At 38.9% G+C, this 18,993-nt stretch overlaps 1 protein-coding gene across 4 annotated transcripts in view; it reads right to left on the reverse strand.

The window, feature by feature from the left end:
* Positions 1–18,993, reverse strand: part of THADA (THADA armadillo repeat containing) — a 330,878-nt gene that overhangs the window by 243,563 nt on the left and 68,322 nt on the right. For all 4 annotated transcript variants that reach the window (XM_043603276.1, XM_043603274.1, XM_043603275.1 and 1 more), the window contains exons 23-24: positions 4,587–4,719; positions 1,102–1,215 (exon numbers count right to left, since the gene is read on the reverse strand). In XM_043603276.1, the coding sequence (XP_043459211.1) occupies positions 1,102–1,215; positions 4,587–4,719 (247 nt within the window). The remainder of the gene's footprint in view (positions 1–1,101; positions 1,216–4,586; positions 4,720–18,993) is intronic.

Below are 18,993 nucleotides of genomic sequence, written 5' to 3' on the forward strand. Positions count from 1 at the left end.
GTCAACAAGAACAGTATATCAGAGATAGAAGGGTGCTATAAATCAAGGGGAAAGGATATACTGTATCAAAAACACTTGTATATTAATTATCCAAATGGAAGGTAATAAAATTATTTTCTTATTTTACACACAAACAAAAACAAATTACAGATAGTGTAAAGACAGAAATGTGAGAAATAAAATTAAAACTTTAAAAAGAAAATACAAAATATGTTCTGACCTTGGTGTATTTATTAAACAAGATCCGAATGTACAAACCATAAACGAAAAAGCCGGCATATTCCATTTTATTAAAATTTAAAACTTCCATGCAATAATAGAGACCATAAGCAAAGTGAAAAGAGAAGCCACAGATTGGAAGAAGAGGTTGTGTAACTCAACCAAAAAGAACTGTTATCAGGAAAATCATTTTATTTTTTTTTTTAACGTTTATTTACTTTTGAGACAGAGAGAGACAGAGCATGAACGGGGGAGGGTCAGAGAGAGGGAGACACAGAATCTGAAACAGGCTCCAGGCTCTGAGCTGTCAGCCCAGAGCCCAACGTGGGGCTCGAACTCAAGGACTGCGAGATCATGACCTGAGCTGAAGTCGGCCGCCTAACCGACTGAGCCACCCAGGCGCCCCGGAAAATCATTTTAAAACAACCAAAAAAACCCAACTCCTGAAAGACAAAGACAAATAACCAAATTAAAGATAGCCAAAAAGTCTTTCAATGGGCAATTCACAGAATTAATTCAGAGGACTAATACATGAAAAGATGTTAAAGCTAGCCAGGTATTGGAGAAATGTGAAATAAAACTGGCAGAGTAGCATTATAAAATGCCTTTAGTTGGATGTTTTCACCAAAGTTTAAAAATAGGTCATTTTGGTTAACATAGATCAACTAAAGCAATGGTTTATTTTGTGGACAGGAAACGCCAACAAAACAAAAGCATCCAGAGCAAGCTTCAAATACCTACCCTATTTTCAATAATTCTATATCTAGAGCAAATACTTTTCTTTTCTTTTTCTTTCTTTTTTTTAGCAGATACTTTTTTTTTGGACAGCAAAGATTTAAAATCACTGCCTTCCTAGCAGGCTTTGTATATTTCCATTATTACCTGGGGGACTGTGCTCTGTGAGTCATCTGTAGGCCCAGCCAAGGAGATTAACTCTTTCATTGTTATTTTCAACAAATTCATTTTGCCTTTCTTCGGTTCAGATGCCAATAGTGCCTATGGAAAAACAAGACAAAAATTAACTGGGCTACTGTTTTACATATACCTATTTCTAGTTCCTAGAATCAATCCCAAAATGAAAAATCCCCTTATGAAAACATGTGGTATCAAGCAAGTTAATTAAACCATTCAGCCTTGGGCAAGTAGTTTAACTTCTCCATCCCTCAGATTCTTCATCTGTAAAATAAGGTGATGGTGATATCATGGCATCTCTAAGGTCATTTCCAGTTTGCTTGTTAACTATACAATTCTAAAAGGTTGAATGAATGGTTCTTACTGAGCACTCTCCTAGGACCATAACTATGTGACAGGTCTCAGATACAATAAGCAAGTACGTTTTGGGTTTTGTTTTTTGTTTTTTGTTTTTTTAATTTGACAGAGAGTGCACGTGTACACAAGTGGGGGAGAGGGGCAGAGAAGAGAGAGAACCTCAAGCAGGCTCCACGCTCAGTGAAGAGCCTGATGTGGGGCTTGATCCCACAATCCTGGGATCATGACCTGAGCTGAAACCAAAAGTCCAGACGCTCAACCAGCTGAGCCACCCAGGAGCCCCCAGCAAGTCAGATTTTATAACAAATTATCAACAAGAAAATCCTCTTTACTTAAAAAACAAAAACACCTGTGGATTAAATTTCTTGCAAGGATTTAGAAACACCCTGGAGATTGATCAGTTGTTTAATTTTTTACCAAAGAGTCTCTACCTGAAGGACCATCAAACCTTAATACTGGAAAGTCCATGGAACAAAAGGAAATACTACAAACTCCAAAGGGGTCCCATATTTGAATCTTCAAGAGCTGCTAATTTACTTTGTGTCTAACATTTTGCCAATATACATTAAACATAAAAATAGGATATCAAACCACCTGAGCCAATAAAAGGGAATGAAGTACTGATATATGCTACAACATGGATGGATTTTGAAAACATGCTAAGTGAAAGAAGCCAGACATAAAGGCCACACAGTATATGATCCCATTTATATGAAATATCCAGAAAAGGCAAATCTGTAGACACAGAAAACAGATCAGTGGTTGTATAGAGCTAGGAATAGCAGTGGTTATTTCATTTGTACATAGCTAGTAGCCCCCAAGAGTGAAAGTTTCAAGCTATTCAGCTTTTTTGGAAGCTTTTATAATCCATAAAAGAGGTAAACACATCCAAAACAGGTAGGTTTAAAAGACAAATTTATCGGAGCACCTGGGTGGCTCAGTCAGTTGAGCATCCGGCTCTTGATTTTGGCTCGGGTCATGGTCTCACACTTTGTGAGTTCAAGCCCCACATCGGGCTCTGCACTGACAGTACAGAACCTGCTTAGGATTCTCTCTCTCCCTCTCCCTCTGCCCCTCTTCTGCTCATGCATGCTCTCTCTCTGTGTCTCTTTCTCAAAATAAATAAACTTAAAAAAAAAAAGACAAATTTATTATAGTATATTTATGCTATTTATGCTCATAAAACATATATACTATTTTTCTAATGACCACTCAAAACATTTTTATATCTCTCTGTACAAAAGATAAGTTCATAAACTAGGCAGTTTTTCTCCGTAGTTAACACTAAGTAGAGGTTTCCATGAGAACATAACTTATTGGTAAGTTATACTAAGAGGAATGGGGGCCTCTCTGAATAGACTTTTCTAATAATTTAGATTTTTCTCAACTAACATAAATAAAAAAGCTACATGCAATTACTGAAATGTCTCCTTGGAGCCATGGCTTTCCCCACCCCCCCCCCCAAGAGTTGTGTGCATAGTTATGACATTCTTTCCAAGGATGGACTAAAAAAGGACATGTCTTGGGGCACTTGGGGGGCTCCGTCAGTTAAGCATCTGACTTTAGCTCAGGTCATGATCTTGCGGTTCGGTTCGTGAGTTCGAACCCCACGTCAGGCTCTGTGCTGACAGCTCAGAGGCTGGAGCCTGCTTCAGATTCTGTCTCCCTCTCTCTCTGCCCCTCCCCTGCTTGCACTCTGTGTCTCTCTCTCAAAAATAAATAAACATTTAAAAAGTTAAAAAAAAAAAAAAAAAGAGAAAGTATGTGTCCTAACTGCTCTGTCACTATGACCAATATTTAGTACTAGACGGGAGCCAGAGGTGGAATAAGCACACTGCACAAACATGCAACTAGACCTTGCTACTGTCTTAACATTTGTCCTCAAGTGAGGCAAAAACACACGAGGTCCAAATGCATTACAGGCAGGAGATGAACCAAACTGATGCAGAATGGGTCAGATCAGAGAGTTTTCATTTCGATGAGCTCTGCACCACATCAACAACCTCTGCAAGTTGGTGTCTTTTGTCATCACAAAACGATGACTGTGGAAATTTGACGAGTAAGAAAGAGAAGGAAAAAATGTAGAGGCACTAATAAAACACTTTGTTGCACTTATTTTCATTGCTTTTATTATACCACTACCATTCCTGGACTGAATCTTACTAAATATTAAACAAAGACCTTCCAGGTTGGGGTCTGATTTAATATTGTGAGGACTTTGGTTTTTATTCGTTGAATTCATGAGGACGATAGCCTCTTCATTTCAACACTGTGGAAATAAAATATTTTCCTATCAACTAGCAATATCGGGTGTGCTGATATGCAATGATCTTTGAGGTAAAACAGTAAGTGGAAAAAAAGCAAGGGCGAAACAGTGTGTATAATATGCTTTCTTCTGTATTAAAAAACAGAAAATGCACTACCACACACCCATTTTCACATGTAGAGTCGTTCAGGATTCAGGCTGCCCAAGCTTCCAGTCTTAGTCCTGCTCACACTATCTCTGGGGCTTTGGGCAAGTCACTTAACTTTCCTCAGCCTCAGTTTCCTCATCTGTAGTATACAAATGATAACAGGACATATCTCATAGGGCTTGAAGAAAGATTAAATAAGTTAATATATGTCAAATAACCATTTATAAATGTTAGCTACCATTAGGATTAAAATTATTTTACACATGGACATTTTATGGACGTATTGAAAAGAAATTGCTAATACTTGTTGCTTTCAGAGGAAATGTTAAGGGTCTTGAAATAACAGGAAGACTATTTTTTCTAACTCAAAAAGAAAAAGGCAACGTGCACACTTCCTAGAAGTGAGCCATGAATGTGCCACAGTGATGTCTGCCTACTTAATACACAGGCGGAAATCTATACCACCCTCTGTTCACATTACAAGACTGACTTTGTAGAGAGGGTTTGTTCCAAGAACAGATCTGTCATGGGAACATACTGTCCACACACGCAACAAAGCCACATACATAAAAGCCAGAATTATCTCTTATGCAATATGCTCCCTCACATCAAAGGGATCGTCAAAAGACAAATAAAACAAATTATCAAAAGACAGACAGACAGCTATGTCCCGTGGATAAGTACCTGTATGTAGAAAGGAAGTCCGGCACTGCGCCTTGTAGCACAGAGTTTAGATGAGGGATCACTGCATTTAATTTCCTCTAAAACACTCCATAACCAGTGTTCTGGCAGCTTTTGCAGACTCACATTGGGGCACCTAAAAGGAATAGATAAAGCAAACATTTGGAATAATCGGGTACCAAAAGATAAAAGTACGAACTATTAATACACATTAACATTGTTAGAGAAGAAGAAATATCCTTATATTTGGAAGGAGGAAAACTAAAACTTGTCTCCCTTTCTACTTTTCACTTACCTTCCTCTTTACTATGGGTCTTAAGCTAGGTCTGAAGCTATTAAAGATTCCATTTCTTACAAAAGCATATAAAGCATGTGTCTTGTCTGCAAAATAAGATTTAATACCATGGCTTACACTCATACTCAAAATGTTCTGATGAAGGTTAATGAAACTCTTACAGATAATCTATACTGCAAAACACAAAGAGAATATAACTTTATTATAACTTATGTTCGGTCTTTACAGAGATTATATTCAAGGAAAACACATTTTAAGGTATATCTTAATAATCATTTTCATGTCTCTCAAAATGTGGCCTCCCACAAAATTTTCAACCAAATCCTACGGAAAATTAATAAAGCAAGTTAGTATAAACATTTTTAGATTATTTGGACTTTGCTGTTGGTGAGATTCCATTCTACTATATAAAGTGTTACTTTGTTGTACTTAAGAATATTTAATTTTAATAAAAATTTTTAACCTTATGCCTTACCAGATCATATAACATTATCCTAAGAAATAGCATATTCTGTGGTAGACAGACAATTATTTTAGGAGGATCATAACTGGATTTGACTAAAGTAAATATATGAAAATAAAGAGATGAAATCCAAAGAAAAAAATACTCTGTTTTTAAATTGAGGAAAACAGGGGCGCCTGGGTGGTGCAGTCGGTTAAGCGTCCGACTTCAGCCAGGTCACGATCTCGCGGTCCGGGAGTTCGAGCCCCGCGTCAGGCTCTGGGCTGATGGCTCAGAGCCTGGAGCCTGTTTCCGATTCTGTGTCTCCCTCTCTCTCTGCCCCTCCCCTGCTCATGCTCTGTCTCTCTCTGTCCCAAAAATAAATAAACGTTGAAAAAAAAAATTAAATTGAGGAAAACATTCTGCAGAAAGATTTTTTTTTTTTTTTAATGTTTACTTATTTTTGAGAGAGAGAGACAGAGAGAGAGACAGAGTGTAAGCAGGGGAGGGGCAGAGAGACAGACACAGAATCTGAAGCAGGCTCCAGGCCCTGATCTGTCAGCATAGAGCCCGATGTGGAGCTTGAACCCATGGACCATGAGATCACGACCTGAGCTGAAGTCAGACCCTTCACTGACTCAGCCACCCAGGCACCCCGACAACTTCAGTTTCTAATTAAATATTCCAAATACTAACTCAAATTTAGTTGTTTGTGTCTTGCATAAAACAAATCATATATAAATAATAATACTCTAAGGGGTGCCTGGGTGGCTCAGTCAGTTAAGCATCGGACTTTGGCTCAGGTCATGATCTAGTGTGGTTCACGAGTTCAAGCCCTGCATCAGGCTCCATGCTAACAGCTCAGGTCCTGGAGCCTTCTTTGGATTCTGTCTCCCCCTCTCTCTCTGCCCCTTCCCCACTCACACTCTGTTTCTCTCTCTCTCAAAAATAAATAAACATTTTAAAAATTAAAAAAAAAAATACTACTCTTTAGGAAACTTTTTTTTTTTAATTTTTTTTTTCAACGTTTATTTATTTTTGGGACAGAGAGAGACAGAGCATGAACGGGGGAGGGGCAGAGAGAGAGGGAGACACAGAATCGGAAACAGGCTCCAGGCTCTGAGCCATCAGCCCAGAGCCCGACGCGGGGCTCAAACTCACGGACCGCGAGATCGTGACCTGGCTGAAGTCGGACGCTTAACCGACTGCGCCACCCAGGCGCCCCAGGAAACATTTTTAAAAGTTTGACAGGGGCCTAAAAATATATTTCGGCCGTAGAGGCACCTGGATGTTTCAGTCTGTTTGAGTGCCCAACTCTTGATTTCAGCTCAGGTCATGATCTCACAGTTGGGGAGATCAAACCCCACGTCTGGCTCTGCACAAACAGCACTAAGCCTGCTTGGGATTCTCTCTCTCCCTCTCTCCCTCTCTGTCCCTCTCCTGGTCATGTGCATGCATGCACGCACATTCTCTCCCTCTCGAAATAAATAAATAAACATTCAAAAATATGTTGTTTCAGCCATAAACTTTACAATCAAATCTCCCTACTGCCAGCATGCTCTGTGATTTTAAAGGTTTCCTTTTAGCATAGCTTAAAAAATTCACCCCACCCCTGCTTCTTCCCACTCACCCCCTCAGCCACCAAAACCAGCCATCCACAATCTGAACTATGAGATTAAAAGAGATCCAAAGGCATAACAACCAAATACAAAGTGTGAACCTTGGTTAGATGCTGGCTTGCACAAAACAAAGGTAAAAGAGGTATTTTCAAATAATAGAAGAGATTTATATGTACTAGATACTATAGGACACCAAAGAATTATTTCTAGGACGTGTCAATGGCATTATGCACGTGGAAGAAAGTGTCCGTATTGTTTAGAGATGCACAGAGGAGTGCATAGGACTGGAAATACAAATCAGAAATGCACTTTGTAACAGTTCAGCAAGCCATCAAGAAGGGGACAGACGAAGCAAGTGTGGCAAAACTCTGATAAATGTTGAATCTATCTGGGTGATGGGTAAACGCAGTTCATTTTACTATTCTCTCTACTTTTATACATGTATGTTTGAAATTTTGGTATGTTTTTTATGTTTATGTATTATACATGTTTAAAATTTACATTTGAAACTTCTCATAATAAAAATAATCCATTCATATAATGTCTGAAATCTTTCATAATATGAATAGTCCTCCTGCACTTTTATATTTATAGGAGTTGAAGTTACTTCTCATCACTGGATTTATACCTCTTAAAAATTAAGATAAATGCATTGAGTTCCACGGAATTGTTTTCTAGTTTATTACTAACATTGCCAGCTTGGTATAATCCTCACACAGTTGCCCAATCAAAAACTGAAATCCAAATGCCCCAGAGCTGTTAAGTGCTAGTGATATAGTCATGGATTACTGTCTTCTATTGCTCAGTCTTCACAGTCTTTTAAGTATATTTGGATTAAAATACTCCACAATGAGTAAGCAGGGAAAAGAAAAAAAAAAAAAAGAAAGAAAGAAAGAAAGAAAGAAAAGAAAAGAAAACCAAAGCAAAAGTCATCTTTTGTGATCTAGTCATCCGAAAAAACTGGAGTCAAGGAGGTAAATAAAGTAAAAACTAATTGATCTAAGATTACATGTGGATTTAATTTACCTATTCTCTTTCCCACCACAGGACCACCAGCCTTGTAGGACTGGCATTAAATAGTGCTGCAGTCTAAGGTCAAGTCTCCTATCGGGAATCACTATACAGGAAAAACTAAGGGGAAAAGGAACTGTAAGAGGTGAGGGTTTTTTTTTTTTTTTCCTATTTCCTTATGTTCCTAGCAAGTGCACTGAAATACTAGTGCAATAAATACTAGCTTAGTAACGCTCTCCAACACTATCAGTGAGGGGTGACTGGGTGACTCAGTCGGTTAGGCATCCTATTTTGGCTCAGGTGATGATTTCACAGTTTGTGACTTTGAGCCCCACGTCGGGCTCTCTACAGAGAGTCTGCTTTGGATCCTCTGTCTCTCTCTCTCTCTCTCTCTCTCTCTCTCTCTGCCCCTCCCCCAGCTCATGCGCTCCCACGCACGCACGCTCTCTCTCTCTCAAAAATAAACATTTAAAGAAGAAAAAAAGGCACTGTCAGTGCACCTCTCCTGGGCCTCCCTGACTTGACCCACAGAGGTTCTACCAAAACCAACCAATCTGAAAAGGCAGGCAGATCTGAGATAAGAACAGGCCACCTCACCATGCATCATCCTTCCTCATCTGAACTTACAAGGGCTTGTGACTGTTAACAAATCTCGATCTAATTCTTTTTCTATCTTGATCAACTATTCCAGCTTGAAGGGTCACCTATGGCCTGGTCCCAACCCTCCTACTTGATTGTAACCTTAAAATTCTTCCACATTCCTGTACAGACTTTCTGTTCTAGTAAGGTTGTGCACTTTGCTGGTTCCCATTCTAACACATGTGCTACACACACACATACACACACTCCATATTCTCAACTAAGCATTTATGATCTCTGTACTTATCCCTATTCATACAAATTAGTAAAACTTCCTCCAAATATTACATCTCACAAGGACCTTTCCTTTCTCAAAGCCTCCAGTGTATTTCAAGCACTACTAGGCACAAGGTGTACAAGGGGTCAGTACAGTACCATGGAAGGGGTGGAGTGTGAACTGGACTCTGTGGATGTGCGGGCAGAACGGCGGAAAGCCCACATAAGTGGGGTTGAGGAAGGAGGAGATGAGATGACTGAGGAAATAATTGAAGGCCCCAGAGGCAATTCCTTAATTTAGATTCTTGGCTACTGTAACTATAAACAGTTAACCAGGCCTATTTAGTCCCTTATGTGCTGCAAACTAAGACTAAACTCTCCTTGTTAACTTGAGGAATTTGAAAACAAAGATCCGAGAATACTCAATGAGGCCAAATCTGGCAAAGTGCCCTCACCAGAGCCCTCTCTGCCCATTGCCAAGGATCCGGGAGCCTCAGGAGCCCTGGGAAATGATCAAGACACCAGCTCCTACCATCTAGTCCACACGGTGTTTTGCTCTGGAATCCCCCAGGATCAATCCAGCTTTTCTGTAGAATCCTTCAGTTGTCTGGTCTTCAATTTGGACTTTACGCTTGACCCTATGTCTTTGATTCCCTAGCGTCCTAGCTCTGCATTCCTCCCAGGCCAGTCCTGCCCCCACCACCACACAAGAAAATTAGTTCAATCCTAGAACTCCCGCTCTTTTACTAAAATGAAATGTGCTATATTTTAAACAAAATAAACTTACACAGAGGTGTTTAAATTATCATACTGAAAATATATTTGCCTGCACTAAGGAAAGAAAAATAAACCTTTACTGAATGCCTAGTATACATCAAATACAACACTAGACTTTTCGCATCTTATCTTGCACAACAACAAACACAGTATGATTCTCCCCAACTGACAGGTGAGACAGTCTATCATAGTGGTTAGGAGGACATGCTATGGAGCCAAGTTATTTTAGAATCCTTGCTCTGCCATGTAATAGCTGTGTGATCCATGACAAAATATGAAACCTCCCCATTTCTCACTTTTCTATAAAATGAAAAGTGTTGGGAGGATTAAACAAGTTTGTTTTGGTGAAGTGTTTAATACATTCTGAACAGGTTGTTTTCTAAAATTATTATCTATTATTATCATGAGAAAAGCAAGCTTTATTTTTTTTTAACATTTATTTATTTTTGAGACAGAGAGAGACAGAGCATGAGCAGGGGAGGGTCAGAGAGAGAGGGAGACACAGAATCCAAAACAGGCTCCAGGCTCTGAGCTGTCACCCCAGAGCCCAATGCGGGGCTTGAACTCACAGACTGCGAGATCATGACCTGAGCCGAAGTCGGACACCCAACCAACTGAGCCACCCAGGCGCCCCGAGAAAAGCAAGCTTTAAAGAGCTTCAATTTAACTGATAGAGATGGAACAGCTGGTTTACATTTTGACAAGCCACATCCCCAATATATATTAATAATAACCAAAATATGCAAATAGAACCCCAAAACCAACTGAGCTCAAAAACAAGATAATTATCTGGGTAAAACAGAATAGAAATGCAAAGCAGCAAGAATGCTGACACCAGAGATCTGGTGGGTTACAGGTCCAGAAGCAGCAGTGATGGCCAGGAACTAGTTCCTGGGGGATAACTCATCTCACTCCCAGGAAATGGGAAGTGTCAGGGGCTTCCTCTCCCATGAAGGGAAGTTGGAAAAGGGCTACTGCCAGAGCTCCAGCAGTAGGAAAAGCTGTGGGCCCAGAGAAACCTCGAACCAGGCTGACTTCTAGCTTGGTAACAAGATCTGTAATATTCCCAGTATTACTTTGGGTGGAAAACCCAAAATGCTACTATCTAATCTAATTCCTCTGATAGAGAGGAATGGGCCAAAGGAGAATAAAAAGATAAACCAAAAAGACTCCCAATCGTATAGTCAGCAAATCAAAATTCAAAACACAGCCATAAGTTTTACAGTAAGAAAAACTATCTTAAAAAACAATAATTTGAGCATAAATTCATTCCACATGAAACAATTTTATGGAGCAATCTGACAAAGACCTTAAAATAACTGTTTAGAATACTCAAGAGATAAGGAATAACTTCTATTTTAAAAAGAGCAAGGGGAGCCTGGGTGGCTCAGTTGGTTAAGCGTCTGACTTCAGCTCAGGTCATGATCTCATGGTTTGTGAGTTTCAGCCCCCTGTTGGGCTCTGCGCTGACAGCTCAGAGCCTGGAGCCTGCTTCGGATTCTGTGTCTACCTCTTTCTCTGCTCCTCCCCCACTCACACTCTGTCTCTCTTTCTCTCAAAAATAAATAAACGTTAAAAAAAAAATTTAATGTACTTTCAAAATTAAAAAAAAAAAAAAAGATGAATTCTAGAGAATTAGTGACTCAGACGACAGTTTTCTGGTAAAGGTACCCAAAACAGTACAGAAAAAGAAGACAAAAACACCAAATATATATGTGCACAAATGTACCTGTTTGTATACAGACAATAGCTTGAGAGAAACCAATATATTCTACGAGGGGTTACAGAAAGCAGGAATAAAATAACTAGGAGAAAAATACTCAAAGAAATATCTAGAAAATTTCCAAAACTGAAAAAAGTCACAAGGCCTCAGATTCAAAGTATATTCCAAGTATCTACTCCAGGTAAATAAACCCATACCTAGGCATATCACAGTGAAATTGTAATTAAGAGAAAACCTTAAAAGCCACAGGAGAAGAAAGAAAAAATAAGATGCCTACAAAGGAAACCAATTACACCAAAGATAAGTTTCTCACTGGCAATAATAAAAGACACAGATTTTTAAAGCACTGAGGGAAAATAGCTGTTAACCAGAATTCTATACCCAGTTAAACTATACTCAAAAGTGGAGGTAGATAAAGACAATTTGAGACAAACAGTAAGTCGGCCTCCCAGACACCATTATGAAAAGAAATTTTGAAGAACATGCCTCTGCAAAGTTAAGTAGACTCAGAGCAGTGTCCATGTGGTATACACTAGACATCTCAAACTTAACATACACCAAACTAAATTGCTGATCACCCTCTAAAAATCTATTCTGCCCATATGTAGCATATGATGTAGCATATGAATGATACATATTAGGCCAAATATTTTGGTTTTTTTCTTTTCTTTTTTTTTTTCAATATATGAAATTTATTGTCAAATTGGTTTCCATACAACACCCAGTGCTCATCCCAAAAGGTGCCCTCCTCAATACCCATCACCCAACCTCCCCTTCCTCCCACCCCCGGCCAAATATTTTGCAATCATCTTTTTTCTTAAACATCAAATCCAATAGGTCAATATCTCCTTTCTGTTCTTCCTTCAAATTACATCCAAATTCAGACTACTCTTTACTATCTCCACTACTCTTCAAGCCATCATCATCTCTTTCTTGAATTATAATCATATTGTAATTTCCTAACTGCTCTCTCTGCTTTGACTATTATAGTCTATTCTCAACACAGCAGTCAAAAAAGTCCTTTTAAGAGACCATACCATAATACTCCTCTGTTCACAAACCCTCCAATGGTTCCCCATTTTATTCAGAATAAAAGCCAAAGTCCTTACTATATCTAATACTATCTAGTCCTCATTACCTCTCTGATCTTATCTTCTACAACTTTTTTCCTTATTCCACTCCCATCACAAATGGTTTGCCTGCTGTTGCTTGAATACCGACCCTAGTCCATGCCTCTCAAGACTTTGGCACCCGACCTTCTCTCTACCTGGAACAATCTTCCTCCAGTTATATAACTGTTGATTATAGTGTTCACTATACTTACCAATATGTTCAAATTTTTAATGCTAATTTTTAAAAATCAGGTTTAAAAAAGAGAAATTAGATTATTTCCCCAACGTTATAAAGCTTGTGAGTGACAGAGAGAGGATTAAAATGTAGATTGACACCAAAGACCTTGCTTAATAAAAAGGCATTACTTCAAGGTGCCTGTCTTAGATTCTGTTCCACATTTGGCTCAATCTGCTCATGACAGATATTCTATCAACTCTCTATTCTTTGCTTCTGTGGATTTCATTTATTCATTTGGAAAAAAGACCTATCAGGTATCTAGTAGTCTGCTTGGCACTATGCTGTGCCTTAGGAAGGGGAGAGTAGAATAAGAACACCAAATTACACATAATTCAGAAAGCAAGTTCCTGTGGCTTTAGAATGTATTACCACAGTGTATGGGGTTTAAGAAATTTACCTTCCTAATCATATTTTATTGTTATCCTTCAGATTGATTTCAATCCCTGTACATATACCATCAGAGTGGGGGTTAGAACAGTTTTTAAACAAACTGAGTGACATGGATGGAAAACTAGCTGGAGAATTAAAATATCCTGCAGAAAAACCACTCAGTGGTTAACCTACTTGTAACTGACTTGACGTGAACTGTGTCTCACTCATTTGGAAGTATTCCAATTCTCTTGGACAACTGGGAACATTTATGTCTGTTAATAAACTTTCCAACATTAACTCATCGCTGGCCTAAAGAAATTATTCCACCTGCACACACAAAGCAACTAATTTCACATTTTAAATGCAAAGTACATTTAAATTCAATACACGAAGCAAAATTCCAGAAAATTATCAAGATTCCATTGCCAGGAAACTAATTATGCGTAAAGGTTAAGCCTTTTGCCAATATCTTCATTTCCCAAATAATAATTTATTTACCAAGCTGTTATCACTAAGGGCACTAAAAGGAAGAAAATCCTTTCCTTTTCCCATAAACAGAAAATTTCACTTTGCCAGGTGTAAGAGCGACTCCAAACGAAAATTCATTCAACTAGGTAAGTTAATGGCTTGTGAAAAATGAGTATCAATAAAAACAAAGCTATTTATTACACTAATTGTTAATAAATTTTTCCCCTACCATGGTTCCTTGTTTCACTTTCCTTATGTTTCATTTGCTAATAATTTAAATAATTCTAAATAATGCAAAGAAAAAAGGAGCTTGTTTTGGGGATCAAACCAGAATTTGTCCCCAATCCTGATACAAAGCCAATGATGTGTGTTTACTCAAGCTCACCATTATCAATCATCACCATCATCATCTGAGTGTAAACAGCAATAAGCCATAATTTCAAAAAATAACAAACTCTTAATCTGACTATTCAGAATAATACACTTAGAACCTTAAAACAGTGTATATCACATCAGAGTAAATGATGCACAGGCAACCAAGTGGGGAATAAATTGGTATTGGTCTGATACCCAAAACAAAGACAAACACTTTGATTCCTACAGATGAAAACAGAGGAAATTGAAAAAAACATGTACCTAGTTACATTAAAGCAAACAAACAGACTGAGGCTTTCAGGGCGAGTAGAAGAAGGATAACCTGATAATTTTAGAATCATCTCCAAACGTCTACCACATTCATGTTGTTAAGAGGAACTTTCTCACTCACCCAAGTCCAAAGTTTTGTAAAGCAAACCTTTAGCTGCCTAAGACATAAAAAACCAAGTCAGACTTTAAACTAAAGTGGGGGCTCTACACCCTTATACTTGGGGGCAGCATACCCACTAGGTTTAGAAGAGAAAAAGTATCCATAATGTAAAAAGAGGTATTTGCTTTCACAAGCTACATGCTTTGAATCAATATTCCATGCACTAGCCTAAAATCATCTACCAATGATACTGAACAAATGGATCTAAGATTCCAAGGACAGGTAAGAAAAGAGTCAGGCGGAAGCTAAAAGAAGCTTGGAGAGACATAGTACATTTCCTGGGAATGAAAACTTTATCTCCATTTATTTTACACATCCATGTGGTTTCTCAGATGTCATCTAGCTCCCCTGCCTGCCCTCTTCCGCGCAACCCCATAACACATACGTATGTACTTTCTTTGTTGATGGTCTTAAAGCTAACATCCATACATATTAATGTTTGTACAATTCTCAAGATACCTTCTATTTTTATATCCATTTGGTTGGGGACTTTCAGGAAAAAAAAAAAAAAAAATCAAAAGAGGACACAAAGTCCAAAGTCCGTATCCTGACTCACAAAGTCCTACATATTTGAACAACCTCATTCAGCTTCATCTTAACACCATTCTGCTCTTTAATACACCACGGGCTTTTACATTAGCTGTTCCCGTTGTTTAAAAAATTCTTCCTTCAGAAAGCTGCTGTTTCTTGCCATTCAAGCCTTGGCTTATGTTAGCATTAAGAGGAAAGAGAGGGGCGCGCGGGTGGCTCAGTCGGTTGAGTGTCCGACTTCAGCTGGGGTCATGATCTGGTGGTTCATGGCTTAGAGCCCCGCGTCTGGCTCTGTGCTGACAGCCTGGAACCTGCTCCAGATTCTGTGTCTCCCTCTCTCTCTCTGATCTTCCCCCGCTCACTCTTGTCTCTCTCTCTCTCTCTCTCTCTCTCAGCAATAAACATGCCCTTTAATATATAAACTCCATGATACCAGGGACATTTTCTGTCCTATCCCTTCTCTATTCCCACTACCTGTAACAGGGCCTGACATCCAATCAGGAACTCAACAAATACCTGTTGAATAAATGAGTGACCCATAACTTAGAAATTCCTTTAAGAGTGCCATTCTAAAAACCTAGGTTGACAAAGAAAGAGTGGTATGGTAACTGGAAAAGAAAGTATAAACAGAAGTGCTTTCCAAAAACCAGAGGTGCCACCATTAGAACCAGTAGATGCCGTTAATTATTCTTCCCATCACCTGGGATAGACAGCTCAGTTAAAGGGACCTTTTCTTTCTTTTTTAAGTGTTTTTATTTATTTTTGAGAGAAAGAGAAAGAGACACAGTATGAGCAGGGGAGGGGCAGAGAAAGAGGGAGACACAGAATCTGAAACAGGCTACAGGCTCTGAGCTGTCAGAGCCCGACACGGGGCTTAAACTCATGAACCGCAAGATCATGACCTGAGCTGAAGTTGGACACTTAACCAACTGAGCCACCCTAAAGGAACATTTTTTTTGGCCTTTCATTTCTGCCTTGTAATTTATGTTTACGTCTCTAATCCCAAAGATTAAAATGCTGGGCTGCAAGTTCTTCTAAGAACAAAAACCATGTCTTATCTATATTTTTTCTGTGATGCCTATCACAATTTCTTATATATAATAGGTGATCAAAACTTTTGTTAAACTGCTAATCTCTGAAGCAGTATGAATTTCCAAAAATATTTGGATTCTAGTGCCAGCTTGTTCACTAACTAGATGCATGGCTATGAACAAATCGCTTGATTTCTTAGTACATAAGAATGAAAAGGAGATAATTACAAGATTGCTTTGAAATTCAATGAGATATTATTATCTGGGTTACTAATCCAAATAAAGAAAGCAATGACCCTAAATTATATAAGTATCCAAAGCTCCTGATGAAAATGTCCCCCAAAACACTGAGTCCCTCATGGCCTCAGTTCTTTGCTCAGGTTCTCACATGTCCCTCTTAGTTCTACAGAGTTAAGTGTTTCAAGTTTGGATCCTAGTAACTGCCTCTAGGTTCACAGCAATTCTGGACTGCCACATCATATTCTCAATGGTCAAACACAGCGTTTCCTAACACAGCATGTGGCATACAGGAGATGTTCAAAAAATCTTTTATTGAATGATTAAACAAGGACAACTAGGGTGGGTGCCAGGGGCTGCACACTAGTTGCGGCTTTAGTTAGGCAAATAAATGGGAAAAACAAAAACAAAAACCAGGTGTAGAAAAGGAGGGCTAGAACTTTAAGGTTTCTCCATGGTGAAGCCACCACGGTGCCTATAAAAACACAATAGCCTAATCTAGAGCTCTGACTGGTCAATGAACCTTCTGTCTACTCCCCAGCAAGGAAAGATTACTTTATAAGGAAGTGATTTCAAAACTCCAGAGTTGCTGGTCCTTACGATAATGAAGGGATTGAGAGGTAAAAATGGAACCAGGCAAGGCTCCCAAGAACAATGCAACAACTCTGGTTGTTTGTTTTGGTTCTTCATCACACAATCCAGGGGCAGCAAGGAAAAGGGAAAGGTTCCTGAGTGAAGCAGTCCTTGGTTCTCTGTGCCATCTCTCCGCAGTCACCAACCACAGCCGTGGAGAACGCCAAACCTGATTTTGGTAGCAAGCGCCTCTCCACAAAAAGAGGAGACATCCTCTCTGGCTGAAGGATCATTTGTTTTATTTCACTCCCATGTCAGCTTAATACAAAATACACAGTGTCTTTAGTCTTGAGTACATCATACAAATTGTAACTTTCTTACAAAGGATTCCAGGTTCTTCATAAGAAACTCTCCTTAAATGTTATTAATCCACAAAATACTCCTAAGAGATCAGTTTACCAGTTCTAAAGGAAGTTTACTAAAAATGATCCAACTTCCCTCAATCTTTCATGGCCCAAATACCCAGACTTTCCCAATCAGCAACTAGAAAGCAGCACTGTACAATGAGTAGGACGCTCAGAGCTGCAAACAGGCCTCAGAAAGCGGTGCCCTCTCACTTTCTCAGAGAGCACACAGCACCCAGAGAGGTTAAATGGCTTTCCTCTTGTCAACAAGGCTGGGAGGGAGAACTCAGCTCTAATTCCTACCTCAGTATTCTCTTCTCTAAACACTGAGAGAGGGACACCTGGGAGCTCAATCAGTTGAGCATCCGACTTCAGCTCAGGTCAAAATCTCCCAGTTCGTGAGTTTGAGCTCCGCGTCAAGCTTTGTGCTTTGGATTCTGTGTCTCCCTCTCTCTTCCCATCCCCTGCTCGTGCTGTCTCTCTCTCAAAAATAAATAAACATTAAAAAAAATTTTTTTTTAATAAACACTGAGGGAGATGGTGGTTGAGGGTGTGGGGTGGGAGGAATCAGACCATTCTGATTCTCCTGTTCAACAGTCAGGGAAAAAAAAAAAAAGGGAAGAAAAAAGAAAAAGGCTGACGGTTGGGGTGTGGGAGAGTTGTTTTTCGTTTTTCCTATGCTAAGTGCTATGGCCTCAATCTCTGCTACAGAAATAAATAGGGCAGGCTATAGCTGGTGTTTAGGCCTTTGTGTTGTCTTGAGCAAATCACTGGAGCAAATTATTGTTCCATAAGCAGATTAGTCCAATTTCTACCCACAAAGCTATCTCACTCATAGTGGATAAGTATTCTAAGATAAGCATAAAACCCGCGGACTGAAATCAAATTACATTTGCTGTATACTCAACTAATTGGTCATTAGACTATTTTGTGCCAGTAAATCAGGTTCCCTGACTACAAAGTGGCTTTCCAATGGCTTAATCCATCCACCTAAGTATGGTAACACAGAGCTATTTTTGTTGAGTTCTGATTAGTTTTATTACTACTGTTAATTGAGAAACGTTACCTTCATTTCCTCAAACTCTTGCAGTATGGTCATTTTTCCTAACTTAGAGATTTTTCCCAATTTCCAATTATTTCATAAGCTAAATTCTCCACTCCATTCGTTCTTTGGTCAAACATTGTGTTTATGATCTCAAGGTTCACGTTTATTATTTTCATTAAACTAAACAAGGACAGATGTGCAGGAAGGCTGTGTGCATGTGCATGCACATTTTAAAAAGGTAACATAACCCTGAAGCATGGAGAAATTTTAAGCCTGAAAAATGATTTGTCCAAATGAGATCCAGTGAGAAAGCTACATATCAACAGAAGTCATCTGAACCTCCCTCACCACCATCAAATATAGTTGAGGTTTACTGCAGACTAAAACATCAGGGGGCTATTTTGAGCCTGAGCTGCAGGCACAGGCAATAAGGACAATGACCAAATCTAAATTGAATTACCAATAAGAAGGCCATAGGGAAAGAGCAAGATACAGGGGATTAAAAAAAGTGCTTAGAAGTGCAGATCAGATTGTCAGTTCTCTTAATATTTAATATAACCATTCCCTGAGATCAAGGAGAAAAAATTAATAATAAAAACCTTGGGACTTCACTAACAGAGCTGAGATAGAGGTTACTCATTGAGAACAAGAATCCTCTGTTATGTCGAAATGACTCAATACCATTATAAGAACTTTAAAAACAAGTATCAAAGTTCTAGAAAGAAGGTAATATCTGACTCACCTACGGAGTGGGCTTAAAAATGAAAATTCAGGGGCCAAAAACCAAAGACACCAAGATTTAGAATTTAAATATTAAAACATCTCAGTTTTCAACAAATCCTTTCAATTCACTACATAAATGGGAAGTTTAA

The sequence above is a fragment of the Prionailurus bengalensis genome, chromosome A3, assembly GCF_016509475.1.
Source record: "Prionailurus bengalensis isolate Pbe53 chromosome A3, Fcat_Pben_1.1_paternal_pri, whole genome shotgun sequence".
In the NCBI taxonomy this organism is placed as follows: domain Eukaryota; kingdom Metazoa; phylum Chordata; class Mammalia; order Carnivora; family Felidae; genus Prionailurus; species Prionailurus bengalensis.